Here is a 14771-nt window from a genome sequence, read left to right on the forward strand (position 1 = left end):
CCCCCGAAATTCTGGCTGGGGGGGGAGGCGCTCCGTCCCTCTACCCCTGAATCCTGGCCGGCCGGGCCGCAAATGGCGGTGGCTGTAGCCGCCACTGTTTGCGTCCCTGCAGTCAGCCATGATAGGCTACGTAAATGTTTACGTAGCCTATCACGGCTGAGTAAAACAAAAAACCGCGCGTACACAAATGGCGGCACTAATAGACACTACGCTATTTGCGTTCCCCTTATTTTCGCCGTAGTCTACGTAAATGTTTACGTAGACTAGACGTGCCAAAATAAGGAACACAAATGGCGGCACCCATGAGCGCCGCCATTTGCGTATGCGCGGTTTTTTGTTTTTTGTTTTACTCAGCCGTGATAGGCTACGTAAACATTTACGTAGCCTATCACGGTATTTTTTTTAAAATCTAGCCGTGATAGGCTACGTAAATCTTTACGTAGCCTATCACTTTTTTTGTTGTTGTTGTTTTTTACTGGAAATGGCGGTGGCGGCGGCCGCCGGTCAGAAGACCGGCCACCGCAGCCGAACCGCCGCCGCCAGGAGGATTTGCCCAAGGTAAGTCCCGTCCTGGGGGGGGGGCCGGGGGGCAGACCATTTCGCCACCAATTTCGGGGGGCCGAATGCGCTGGCATTCGGCCTCCCCGAGATTCGTGGCGAAATTCTCTGACATCCCTACGAGGACAGCCATCTGTCAGGGATACTCTCACTTGGATTCCTGCACTGAGCAGGGGGTTGGACTCGATGGCCTTGTAGGCCCCTTCCAGCCCTACTATTCTATGATTCTAAGTCTATTGTCTAACTGCATGTAAAGAGAAGAAGAGGACAAGATGAACCAGCTCGACCCTGAGGCTGTGTTTGTCTCTGTCCCTCCCCAACCAAATTAAGGCCTTCATCACACTGAGCTTTTCTCCTGCGATTGAGGTGGCTCCTTCATGGAAGTTTGCGGGCTCTTTACATGATACCATGACCCTGCTGTGACCCTCCTGCACTAAATGCCCTTTGTTCCATTTTTAGACAGATCGCAGACGCAGATAATGAGCTATCAAATTACCCCATTGTGTTCCGCTTCAGTTTCCTCCCTGAAAAAGACTTAAAGCGGGAAGAAGAGGAGCAAGATCAATGAAAGATAATGGAAGATACAGATGGGGGTGGGCGGGGAGGAAGTATATGTAAAGGGAGTCAGTGGTAATCCTGCATTTAAAACGGAAGCAGAAAGCCCTGTTTTAAATGCACGATTTTAGGCTGGTGTAGAAATGCCCTTAAACGACCGGTTTTTTTTAATTGTTGTTCAGTCGTTAAGTCGTGTCCGACTCTTCATGACCCCATGGACCATAGCACGCCAGGCCTTCCTGTCCTGCGCTCTCTCCCAGAGCGTGCTCAAGTTCACGTTCATTGCATTGGTGATGCTATCTAGCCATTTCATCCTCTGCCGTCCCCTTCTCCTTTTGCCTTCAATCTTTCCCAGCATCAGGGTCTTTTCCAGAGAGTTTTCTCTTCGCATTAGGTGGCCAAAATATTTGAGCTTCAGCTTCAGTATCTGTCCTTCCAATGAGCACTCAGGGTTGACTTCCTTTAGGATTGACTGATTTGACCTCCTTGCAGTTATAGCTGAACTGGTTTTATAGTATGCATAATACTGTATTTTTAAGGCTTTAAATTTTTGTAAGCTGCCCAGAGAACTTTGGCTATTGGGAAGTATAGAAATGTAATAAATGGAAATGACGTAATATGAAAATGCACCCTCTGAAAACAGATGTTATATATTTAAAATATTAAATGCAGGATTTCTGGCTGGTGTAAAAATGCCCTCAGTTTAGACACAGAGCAAGTGGCAAAATATGTTAATGTAGCTATCCAGATCAGATCCTCTATGATTGTTTCATGAATTTGCTCTTAAAAGTTCTATGTACTTTATTTTTCAATATGCATTTTATATTCTTTTCTGTATGTTTGTGGTTGGTAGACTCAGGTACGGGGAGAAGGAGGGGGAAAGGGGAGCCGGAACAGGAAGCGGGTGAAAAAAGGAGTCGTGATCCTTCATTTAAAACAGAAGTAGAAAGCCCTGTTTTAAATGCAAGATTTTAGGCTGGCATAGCAATGCCCTTAAATGACTGTTTTTTGATACCTATTGGGTTTAAAAAAAAAAAAAAACAGTTGATGGAATATACTTGGATATGCATATCTGCTCCGTTTATATGTTTATAAACTGGTTTTATAGTATGCATAATAAAAAGGTAAAGGTAAAGGTGTCCCCACCCAGTCGTGTCCGACTCTAGGGTGCGGTGCTCATCCCTGTTTCTAAGCCGAAGAGCCAGCGCTGTCCGAAGATGCTTCCGTGGTCATGTGGCCGGCATGACTGAACACCGAGGTGCACGGAACGCTGTTACCTTTCCCGCCGAGGCGGTACCTATTTATCTACTTGCAATTTCTTGCTTTCGAACTGCTAGGTTGGCAGGAGCTGGGACTGAAGACGGGAGCTCACTCCGTCACACAGCACTCGGGTCTCGAGCTGCTGTCCTGCCGACCTTCCAGTCTGCAGTTCAGCGTCCTAGCCACTAAGCCGCCGCGGCCCAGTATGCATGCCACCGTTCTATTTATTTATTTATTGCATTTATATTCCGCCTATTGCAAGGAACCCAAGGCGGCGTACGTTATCCTCCTCCTTCTCCTCTCCGTTTTATCCTCGCAACCACAACAACAACAACATCCCTGTGAGGTAGGCTGGGCTGAGAGCCTGTGTGACTGGCCCAATTACGGCGTTTAATTTTCGTAAGCTGCCCAGAGAGCTTCGGCTGTCGGGGAGTATAGAAACGTGGAAATGACATAACATGAAAAGGCACCCTCTGAAAAACAGATGTTATATATTTAAAGTTATTATTAAAATTATATATATATGTATGTGTGTGTGTATGTATATACACACACACAGAAACACATTTTGTCCAGTGTGTGAACAGGGGAGGGGGTAATGTATTTTCATTACGTATTTGAACCCTTCTTTTCCCCACACATACACCCCACCTATTTAATCCAACTGTCCCCCCTCACAACACAGAGGAAATAGAGAGAGGGAGGGAGCGCGCATGCGCGCAACCACAAGCCCGCGCCTGTCGAACTCGGGGGCCGGGCGACGCGGCCGAACGGCTCCAAGGCCCGCCCCCTTCGTCCTCACTTCCGGGTTCCTCCCCTCTCTCTCTCTCTCTCTCTCCTCCCCCCCCCCCGCTCAGCCCAGCACTTCCGGCTTTTGCTGCCTAGCAACGGAGGCCTCTCGGATCGCCGCGGTTGTTAAGCCTTCTCGGCGGAGCCATGGTACGGCGAGGCGGCGGCGGGGGGCCTCTAAAGGACCCCGCCCTCCTCTCCCCTGTGGGAAGGAGGGAGAGACGGGGTCGGGGTCGTGATGGGGGGGGGACGGGGTCGTGATGGGGGGGGGACGGGGTCGTGATGGGGGGGGACGGGGTCGTGATGGGGGGTCGGGGTCGTGATGGGGGGTCGGGGTCGTGATGGGGAAGGGGAAGGGGAGGCAGCAGCAGCAGCAGCCCTGGAGTGGTCGCGGGATTCGCGTGCAGGGAAAGGGGGAGAGACGGCGACGCGGGGAGCAGGAGGTAGATCTGGAGCCGGGGGGGGGGGGGGACGAGGGGCGGATTTTAAGGGAGGGCAGGTGAGGGGAAACAGGCCAGGGACGCGGGGAGGCCGCGTGCTGTAGGCGGCAGGCCTAAGGACCGGGCGCTGCAGAGCGGTTGGCAATGCGGCCCCAGCGCGTTTCCTCGCGAGTAAATCCTGTTGCGCGGAAGGTTGGGCGGGGGCTGCCCGGGGCCGCAGCCCTTGGTGGGGAATTAAGCCCCACCGAACGTAACGGGATTTAAGGGAGCGGCGCGCTCCTGGGACTTCGCGGCGCGACCCGGTTGCGTATCTGCTCGGGACATGAACCCACGGAGCTCGGCGGGGCGCGATGCAGGATTGCGGCCTTACGGGCTGAGCTGCCCCTCAGGAGGCCCCCTGGTTCAAATCTCGCCTCTGCCATGAGCTCGCTCGGTGGCCCTAGGCGAGCCATTAAGGGTGAGGTCCTATGCATGTTTAGACAGAGAAAAAAAGGCCTACATCTCCCAGCATTCCCCAGCCAGCCTTGCTGGCTGGGGAATGCTGGGAGATGTAGGCCTTTTTTTCTCTGTCTAAACATGCATAGGATCGCACCCTTAATCTCAGCCCTGGACTCTCATCTGTATCATGGAGGGGTAAATTTACCTTCCAGGGATGTCGCAAGGTTTACACCTAAACAGCGCTTTCAGCACTATCGAGAGCGTTATGTAAATGCTGCTGCTGCTGCTGCTGTTATACATAAGGCATGAGAACTTTGGGGATGAAAATAAAATGGTGACGATCGTTTATTTATTTACTATGGAGCTTTGGGGGGTATAAAACCCTCTCAAGGGAGCTGACGAGATAAAAGCAGTAGAACAATAAACATCAGAATGAAGGACTATAACGGCGGCGTAGAAAGCATTTTGAACACTTGAAAGCGCTATACGAATGCTAAGCAGCATTGTTAAGCAAGCTTCCATACAGTTGGCTGTAAGGTAAATAATAACTGGGCTGTGGTCCACAAAAAGTACTGTCGCAATAAAAACACTCAGGATGTAATCCAGGACATTTTTCTGTGTAAACATGCATAGGATCGTGCCCTTAGTCTTTTAGGTACCACCAATTCCATGCACTATGTTGCAGCAGACTAACACAGCCCCTCTGAAGTAAGATGATGATGATAATGTTGATATCAAGAGAACCCCCAACCAGTAACAAGGTGATGTGCGTAAATAAACACTCCTTCAGTCTGAGCCCTTGTAGATTTATGCAGAAGCCTGCTAAATAAGCATGAATAGGAGGGCAGCCTTACACTCCAAATGTATGCATTTCTACTCAGAAGTAAGTTCAGTTAGGCTTACTCCCAGAACATAAGAGCCATGCTGAATCAGACCAAGGATCCATCTAGTCCAGCATTCTGTTCACACGGTGGCCAACCAGCTACCTTTGGGAAACCTACAATTAAGACCTGAGTGAAATACAACCTTCCCACTTCTGTTCCCCAGCAGCTGGTGTTCAGTACACTGCCTTTGATACTGGAGGTAGCATATCACCATAGTAAATGGGTATAGAGTTGGTAGCCTCAGTTCATAAGGTGTTCGTAAGACTCTTTGCTGTATTTCCCCACTAACATAGCCCCTCTGATTTATTAATATCTAGATTGCTCACAATACCCAAGTGCTATACATAAATAAAAAATAAATAGCACAGCCAAATCTTGTGCATATTTACTTAGGGGGTACATAGGGATTGCAACTTTAGCTGTTGAGAATATCATGGGTATAAGAAAGGATTTAGATCTTCAACATTCACCTCACTACAGCCTTTTGCATTCCCAAAGTCCTACCTGAATTCACTTGCATCTCATTTTAGCCTCCCTTCATCAAAGAGAGAATTTTGCTATGTTTTTAGATCTTTCTTTCTCTGATATTCCCACAGTGCTCTGCCCCCCTCCCCTACCTATTTTTCCTTCCCCTTGTGTATCAATTCTCTAAAAATTTTAAGCCTGAGGGTAGGACCTGTTTTTAGAGACGCAGCAATGGGCCTTTAAAAAAAAAGTTTTTCAAGTAATTCATGGTCATAACATCAGCAGTGCTATGACAGTTTTGAAATAACAGACATCAGATATATCTATGTTTATTTTGGCTCTTTCTGCCTTCGTTCATTGAGTAAATTGCTCAGATGAAGCTAAGTAAGGAAGAAAAAACAAGCCGTTAACGTCACTGCTGGGCAGTTCCACTAACTAAACCTTAAAAAGCACTGTTGACGAATTGGGATGCAGTGGAGTAACAAAAGTAACGGGGATGGCTTGCAGGAAAGCTGAAGTGCAAGTGAAGATGGCTGAGATGTTTAGACATGTACATTCATGATAGTTTCATGGGGAATTAGTTGCCATTGTTGCAAAATTTTGAAAGCACCATTTAGATAGCTACATGGTGAACAAATTTCAGTCATTTCCCATCTTTTTAAGGTATTAAATGGGATCTCAATAGAATTTACTTCTGAGTAAAAAGAGAGAGGATCAAGTTGCATGTAACTTGCCAAGTGTGATTTTGTACATATTTCCAGACTAAGGAATGCATTGGAATGCCGGTGAAGGTAAAGTGCTTGGTGAGATGCAGGTAGATGAAGGACCTGGCAGTGGCAGTTATGATGGGATCACAGGCACAAGTGTGCAGATCATGGGATTGTATGAAGTACCACATGGCTTTTAAGGTGTTGAGGGCTTTAAAATGCATTGTTTGCTTTTTTTATCAGCTTCATACAATAGAATAACATAATTCAACAAATGGAAACAAAAAATACATAAATAAGCAACACCAAGAGTGACACTACTGTAACACCACTGTTGTGGAATTCTCCCCCTGGGGAAATCTGCTGAGCCCCTTCTCTCTCTATTTTTAAATGGGCTCTGTATATATTTTTATCCTATAAGGCTTTTTATGATTTATCTTATTGCTCTGCATTGCCCCTTTAAATTGTTATGCTGATGTGTTTTAATATTTACCCATTTTAATTGTTTATTGTTTTGTTGCCTTTCATTTGGAAGCTCCCTTGAAGAAAAAACATATTTTTAAAGGCAGGATAAAAGTGAATAAAATAGAATAAACCTTCTCAAAAGAAAACAAACTGAGTTTTCACCATAAATTGGACAATACTTTTATAGTTTATATTGCCACGCTACTATATAATGCAGTGGCTCTTTTGTCAATTGGCATTCAGCCTGTAGAAAGTTATGAATGGAAACAGTGCCATATAAGAGCCTGTGTGTGAGTGGGTGTGTGTTTTCTGACAACCTGAATCTGACGGGTTACTTTTTACAGGCCTGCTTTCTCACACAAAGTACAAAATGGAGGGTTGTTCATGCTCCTTATATCTATGAGCAGTGTAATTTTTTTGCAGCCAGGAGAAGAGCAAACAGAAGTTCTTTGCTGGCTCTTGCTTAGGTGAAACCACAGCCTGGATTTACGTGAAGTTGGATTTCAAGGGACCAATCAAATTGGTTCCTTACTTACCTATGAGCACAGCTTCCTACAACTCCCTTCTTGTGAGATGGCTGCACGCAGGGAGTGGGGACGGGCAGCAGGAAACCCCCACATACAGAGCACTATATGTGGAAGGGTGTGGGGGGAGGGGGATGCAGTATGCAATTGTCCCGGTTCTTTTTCTTTTAAGGAAAATAGAGATGTCACCAGAAGTGCCCAAACTGTAGTCTTTATAGTTCTTGATCCATTAAGATCATGTTCCTTCTGACTTACCCATTCATGTAGGGCACGCACATACACTCTACATCCACAATGTCTTCAGTGTGGTTCCATAGTCCCAAATGTTGCTCTGCAGCAGGACTTAAACCATTAGATAATCCTCAGAACTCACCTGTTCTCCACAAGTGCTTCTTCGCTGCTGTTCAGTGAAGAGTTCCATATTCTGGAGCTAGAGGTCAAAGCCAGGAGAGAGAAATGCTTGAGCTGCTGCCGCACAGACTAGTATTCATATTTGGTCCTTCAGTGACTCTGTTTCTTTTACAGGCAGAGGTAGAGGAAACTTTAAAGAGGATTCAAAGCCATAAAGGAGTTATTGGAACTATTGTTGTAAATGCAGAAGGTAAATATCGCCCTTTATATATTCCATAAAATATACTCGGTACATTTTACAAACGGATGCCGTTTGGCATTTTTTATTTATATTTTCCGTCTCCTTTAAAAACAAAAAGAGGTAAAATCAAGGAGAACTGTAGGTGTTGTAAGCCTAGATAATGAATTTGAATGCTGGACAGGTTAAGCTGGAAACTAGTAATGCGAATCAAAAACTTGCATTAATTAAGCTAAAGATGAGTGTACATAATATAAAACTTAGCAGTGAGGTCACATTTATGTTATCCTGGGAGACCTTTATTCTGTAATAGAAAACACAAAGAGTCGGACACGACTGAACAACAACAAACTGAGAGCCCTTCTAATGTGCAGAGTGTTCTACAACTTTTACTCCATTTGCATTCCCAATAATGGTGTTTCTGTTCAACATAGACAGTACCAGATTAGATGGAATAATTGTCTCACTTGGTATAAAGCAATTTTGTATGTTATACCATATTGTCTTCCAGAAAGTTTTATGTTAAATATGAATAGGCTTTTTCCCAGATCTACATATACAGACATAGAAAATGTCAAGCTTTGAAAATCATTGGATTCTGGCTTCTTCATTGTTTGACATCCTACAGCATTTTTCCCATCACATTTTCAAACATTTTGCAACTATGATGACTTACTTTAAGAAGTAAAACTTGAAATTATCTGATTTCTACTAATATTGTAGGCTGTGGATAGGCAAAAGGTATATCTTGGGGTGATTTGCAGAATATCTTAATTTTTTTAATCCACCCAATAATAAACTTTCGCTGGGTGGATTACAAAGCTAAAACAATAAAAACACAATACAGAAAACAACAATTAACAGCACAAGAAAAAATATAATGTCAAACATACATAAAAGCTGACATTTTAAATCTAAAATGCCTAAGAGAAGATAAATGTCTTTGCCTGGTGCTGAAAAGATAACATTGTATTTTCCAGGCGAAAATATTTTTCCAGGTGTTCCATAGATTTATATTTATATATTTATATAAAAATTTATATATTTTTCCAGGTGTTCCATAGATGGGATGCCACAACTGAGAAGACCCCCCCCCCCCGCTCTTATAGCCTGGCTTGCTTTGGGGCAGGGGGTCTTTTTGGAAGCTTTGGAATGGACCATATTCACCACTGTAAAGCTGGAAGGAAAGGCAGATTGTATCACTGATTTTTGGTAGATGGATTCCAGTTTATACTTAAAACATTTTCAAATATATTTTTTAAAGTAATGTAGCCTCCTTTTCAGTTAAAACCTTTTTAAAAAGTTGCACGGAATATTACAGCAGCAATGGTTTTGTTCACTTTTTTGTTAACAGTATAACGCGAGGGGTAGACCAGCAAAGGTTTTCAACTCCTGAATTTTTAACAATAGCAAAAACTTCCCCCTTTCTAAATTAGGCTGCTGAAATTAAGAAAGTTTTGTGGGGTGTTGGGGACCAAAAATAGGTTTTGGTGTGAAAAGACTGTGTGCTTAGTTCTGGTACTGAAAACAAATCCTTTGCCTGAGTATGTACTTGGAAGCATTCTGTGCCTTAATTCTAAGTCTGCGTCTGCCTCACTGCCTCTCAGGCCTCTGTTTTGCACCTGGCTCTGATTGGTGGATCATGTTTGTTGGTTAAATTTGTATCCTGCCTTTCCACCAAATAATGCTCAAGGTGGCAAATGGTGCTCAAGGTGACTCTGGGGTTTTAGTTTAAAAGAAACAAAACAAAGTTGATCTGAAAGCTTGAAGTCTGCCCATCCTCGCCATAGGCTACATGGAAATGCTGGGGGTTGGGGAGAGGGAGAGGGTGACATGCAGTCTGTATGCTTCCACTCCAGCTCCCATAATCCAGTTCTTCAATCTTTAGCCAAGACTTTTTAGTTGGGAGTTGTTCCCTTTCTGACACATATATACGTACATAAACACATACACCCACACTCCCCTTCCTCCAAGCATGTAATGCTGTTGAAGTCCTATCAAAAGTACTTAAAGGGTAAAACAAATTTCTGAGGCAATTGCGTAACCGTGGGGTCTTGAACTAAAATAGCTTGCAGTTGAGTTAATTTTAGCAATGGATGTGGTCTGTTGCGCCTGGCAGACTCGTATATTTAAGCTGAAACCTTGCCCAGATTGATGCTGTCCTTCACCCTTGCAGAAATCCTGCTTCAATGTGAATTTACAGTTTGTGCTCAAAGCATAGGACCAGTTTCTTTTAATCTGCAGAAGTGGCCAATGTGAACAGGTTATTTTTAGGTTTTATGGTTCAGACATCACTCTTTCCTTTGATATCAAAAGGCTGATGGGTACGTTATGCTGAGCGTGTGAGGCCTCGACCTTGTCTTCAGATTCACAAATACTACACTGTAAACGCACTGGATAGAATTCTGTCCTTCTGAAATCAGTGGCAAATCTCCCATTCACTTAACGGAAGCTGGGCGTTCATCCAATATGTTATTACTGTAGTGATCTCTAATACTCAAGTGCCTGAGCCTCTGTATCCCTTTAGGAGCTACTTGTCCAATTGTCCAAAATGCTGAAATTTCATAGGAATCAGACTTACACTGAATCAGACCATCGGTCCATCTAGTCCAGTATTGTTGACACTGACTGTCAGCAGCTCTTGAGGGTTTCAGGCAAGATCCCTTCCTTGCCCTACATGGTGAAGCTGGGGATCGAACCTGGGTTCTTCTGCATGCAGAGCATGTGCTCTGTCACACTGAGCTATGGCCTCTCATGAGGCAGAGATTATGAGGAAGGGTTCTCTTGCCCATCCCAACAATAGATTTTACCTACTTCCAGTTAAGCATCAGGTACAGACATCTGGAGGCTGGGTATCAGACAGGATGGATAGTGCTAAAGTGTTTAGAAAGCTTTGTGAGGGAGTTGGCCCAACGAATTCTGATTTCGGGCTGAGAGAATCTAGGAGTGGAACCTTGTTCTTTCATAGGCTGCTTAACAGGGCAATTCTATAGGCTCCCCAGGGACCATAGGATATTTTGGATTCTCCTTCCCAAGGCCTTAGACATTCCTACAAACTTCAGAGGGGGAATCTGGCATCGAATCCCTTCCCCATCCCCTCACAGCTGCCACAGAAAGAAACGTGGCTCCTGCTTGGACTCCCTTGTAGAGAGCGTTCTGGTGGGAAGGGAGAGGAGAAGATGGATCCACAGGATCCTATAGCCTATGTGTTTCTCATCCCTGCCCACAGCCAGCGAGTTAGATGAGTCTGCCTTGAGGAGAAATGGGAGACTAGTAGGGGACATTTGGGGAGAGAACAGTGGAACAGTGGCTTGATTGACATGTAGAATGTCTCAAGTTCCATACCCAACATCTCCAGTTAAAACCATCACGGGCAGCAGGGATGGAAAGGTCTTTGCCCTAGTCCCTCGAGAGCTGTTGTCAGCTGGAGTAGACAATACTGGACTAAGTGAACCTGAAGTCTAACTTAGTTGACAGCACCCTCATATAGCAGTGTATAGCTTCTTTACAGCACCTTTGCCTTTACTTGTAGTAGCCAGTGATGCGAGGCTTGTTGAGTAGAAAGCTGTTAGATAACTATATGAGGTGTGGAAGGGCCTTATATAATCAAGAATGGGGTGGGATGTTGCTCCACAGCCAGCTCAGCACCAGGGCATTCATCTGAAAGAAGTTGGAAAAGGTCAAGTAGAAGACCTATGGAGACCCCTCCCACACGCAGGAGAGGATGGATCATGCTCATTGTTTTGTTTTTGTTTTATGTCATCAAAGTCCTTAAAGTATTTTATTTTAAATTGACTTGGCCTGTTAAAACCTAAATCAGGACTGCTTCATTTTCAGGCATCCCAATCAGAACTACTCTTGACAACTCCACTACGGTACAATACGCAGGCCTCCTTCATCAGCTCACAATGAAAGCAAAGAGCACAGTGAGAGACATCGATCCCCAGAATGATCTAACTTTTCTCAGGATTAGATCAAAGAAACATGAAATCATGGTTGCCCCAGGTAATAACTTTTGTCTTCCAAGAAAAAAAGTATTACTCCTACTACTGTGTGGGTGGCTTTTGAGGTCCTTTTCATTTCTTCAAACTTGCTGATAAACATTTGTCCAAAAGTATTTCTGTTAAGAAGACACAAGCATAAGGAATGGGTTCATCATCAGATCTTTAATTGCTTAAATACAGAGGACACAGCTTTTGTCTATCATATTGTGCTGAGGAGGCAGATGATAGCTGGTGGCTAGACTAGACTAGATGATGATCTGGCATAAGGCAATTCCACCCATTATTCCCAAAATGGATGTGGCCAGTAAGCACAAATAGACTGGGTTCAGACAACATGATAACCCATACTCAAGGGTTGAGTTTGGATTGTCATTGAATCTTGGGTTATTGTTGAAACGTGGGTTAGCGTTTTGTCTGAACCCAGCTGTACTAACAAACTATGCTTTGTTAACCACGAACAACCCATGAACAAACCTGTGGTTTGTTGTTGAGTTGTGAACTGTGGGTTGTTCGTGGTTAACAAACCATGACTTGTTAGCACGGCTGAGTTCAAACAACTCGATAACCCACAGTGCAACAACTCATGCTTCAACAACAATCCATATTCAACCCTTGAGTGTGGGTTATCCTGTTGTCTGAACCCAGTCATAGTAACTTTAACAAATTATAATCACAACAATTTATTGTTGGTGGTAAATTTCAATCAGTCAGCCTAATGTGGGCTGGATTTCCTCTCAGATTTTAGTACTTACTTTCATAAATCGAGATGGTATCTGATAAGCAACTTATGATTATTTTACAATTTTGTGTTTTTATTATTTTGCCCAAGGTGAATGAATCCTCTATAAATAGCTGCATCCTTCCCCAGCGTGGTTCCCTCCAGATGTTTTGGACTTCAACACCTGTCAATCCCAGCCAGCATGGCCAATGGTCAGGGATGATGAGAGCTGTTGTCCAAAACATCTGGAGGGCATCACATTGGGGAAGGCTGATTATCGTATTAACCATCAAAGTTAGAAGAGAGGTGCAACATATATATGACAAGACTATTGTAATGTGCTCTGTGTGGGGTTACCCTTGAAGATGGTTCGGAAGCTGCAGCTGGTGCAGAACACGGTGGCTCACCTGATTAAAGGCAGCTGCCGGCGAGATCACATCACTCCAGTGCTGAAGGAGTTGCACTGGTTACCGGTTGTTTTCCGGGCCAAATTCAAGGTGTTGGTTTTGACCTTTAAAACCCTATACGGTTCCGGCCCAGCCTATCACAAGGAGCGCCTCCAGCAACACCAGACAAGCTGCTTAACAAGATCAGCCTTGGATGGCCTTCTTTCTGTCCCATCAGCCAGGACAGCTAGGCTGATGAGGACGAGGGAGAGGGCCTTTTCTGTGGTGGCCCTCACTCTGTGGAACTCCCTCCCTAGGGAACTCCGCCATGCCCCCTCTTTAATGAGCTTCCACCACGCTCTAAAAACTTGGTTATTCAGGCAGGCATTTGGGGTGGGTTAGGGTATTTTTAAATTATGTTTTAATGTATAATTTTACTGTTTTAAATTGTACCGTTACATCACCCAGAGTGGCTGGGTGACCGGCCAGATGGGCGATTAAGAAATTTAATAAATAAAATAAATACATACATACATACGAAGACGTTTGGGTCATAGAAGGATTTCATTTATTCAAAGCATTTTTATCCTGCTCTTCAGTCAAAAGGCTGCAAGAGCAGTTTACATGAATGAAAAATTAGACTGTCCCTTCCCTCAAGCTTACCGTCTGAAAATACATTAGGAGGGAGGAGGAAAAAAGCATGAGGGTGATGGTTGGAACCAGTTGTACTCCGGTTGGTGCAGGTCTGTAGCTCAGTGGGCAGATCACCTGCTTTACCCTCAGAAGGTCCCAGCTTCAATCCCCAGCATCTTCAAGTAGAGCTGGAAAAGCTCCTGCCTGAAATTCTGGAAAGCCGCTGCCAGTTAGTGTTGACAATACTGAGCTATTTGGACCAACGGTCTGACTCGGTATAAGGCAGCTTCCTGCGTTCCTTGGTTTGCACTGCATCTGTTGTCCTTCCGGGCTAGTATGCTGTCCTGTTCCCCTTTTCTTCTCTTCTGCAGTTTCTCTTCTCCTTTTCAGTTCAAGCTTAATCTGTTTCTTTTCCTAACACCACAAGGCAAGATGTTTCCTCAGACGCCCTTCTGATGGCAGTTGGGGGGGGGGGGGGGAACCACCACTGTGCTAGCTTGTGGCAGGTCACCAAGTTGTTTCTGCTGCTTCTCCCATCTGCTCAAGCCTCAGCCTAATGCAGGCTAGATTTCCTTTCACATCTTAGTAACTTAGTATTTAGTACTGAAATTGTATTTTCAAATATAATTACAGAATAAATTGTGAAAACAAGGAATTGGAATTGAACAAGTTGTATATGTTTGTCTTATCTCTCATTGTTTATTACCTTTTCCTACAGATAAGGAATATCTTCTTATTGTTATCCAGAATCCGTGTGAATAGAGCAGCCACACCAATTTATGGGAGCAGCGCTACAACTTTTAAAATGACATTCATTTGCTAGAGATATATAATGTCTTAACATTCCACTAAGAAACTTGTCCAGTAACTTGTCAGGAGCAGAAGCCTTTGAAAGCAAAAATCTCTTGTGTGTGCAACCTCATCTCTTGAATTTGCATCTGGATTAATGAAAACCTGTGTCTTCACTGCTTAAAGGACAATAAACCTAAACGTTTAAGCATGTGTTACATTGATTGGAACATGTGTAGTAAAATTAAAGGTTTCTTTTGAAATATCTAAGTGTACATCTAAGACTAGAACTGAAAATAACTCTCAAACCCTTTTCCATGTGAACTGTCGTAAGTAGGGAATGCAGAACTAAATAACATTTGCAATTCAACTGAAGTTAAGCAGGATTAAGTTCCCTCAATTTCAGTGGGATTTTTTGAAAATACTTTTATTCTATTTTTTATCTTTATAAATAAAATAAACAGTACCAACAACCTAATCAGTAACTACAGTTTCCCAACAATACAGTATTCTTAGGAGGACACAGCAATAACGAAAAAGAGAAAAGAAAGAAACAAAAGAAGAAGG

At 44.0% G+C, this 14771-nt stretch overlaps 1 protein-coding gene across 1 annotated transcript; it reads left to right on the top strand.

Moving 5' to 3' along the window:
• The first annotated feature begins 3252 nt into the window (after nucleotides 1-3252).
• On the top strand, nucleotides 3253-14422 carry DYNLRB2 (dynein light chain roadblock-type 2). The gene is made up of 4 exons (XM_084811941.1): nucleotides 3253-3312; nucleotides 7611-7686; nucleotides 11512-11679; nucleotides 14134-14422. Exons 1-4 carry the CDS (start codon nucleotides 3310-3312, stop codon nucleotides 14175-14177), a joined length of 291 nt encoding a protein of 96 aa, XP_084668067.1. The 5' UTR covers nucleotides 3253-3309; the 3' UTR covers nucleotides 14178-14422.
• The last annotated feature ends 349 nt before the right edge of the window (nucleotides 14423-14771 follow it).

The sequence above is a fragment of the Heloderma suspectum genome, chromosome 8 (assembly GCF_057233095.1).
Source record: "Heloderma suspectum isolate Gila_16-S chromosome 8, 16-S_ref, whole genome shotgun sequence".
Classification (NCBI taxonomy): domain Eukaryota; kingdom Metazoa; phylum Chordata; class Lepidosauria; order Squamata; family Helodermatidae; genus Heloderma; species Heloderma suspectum.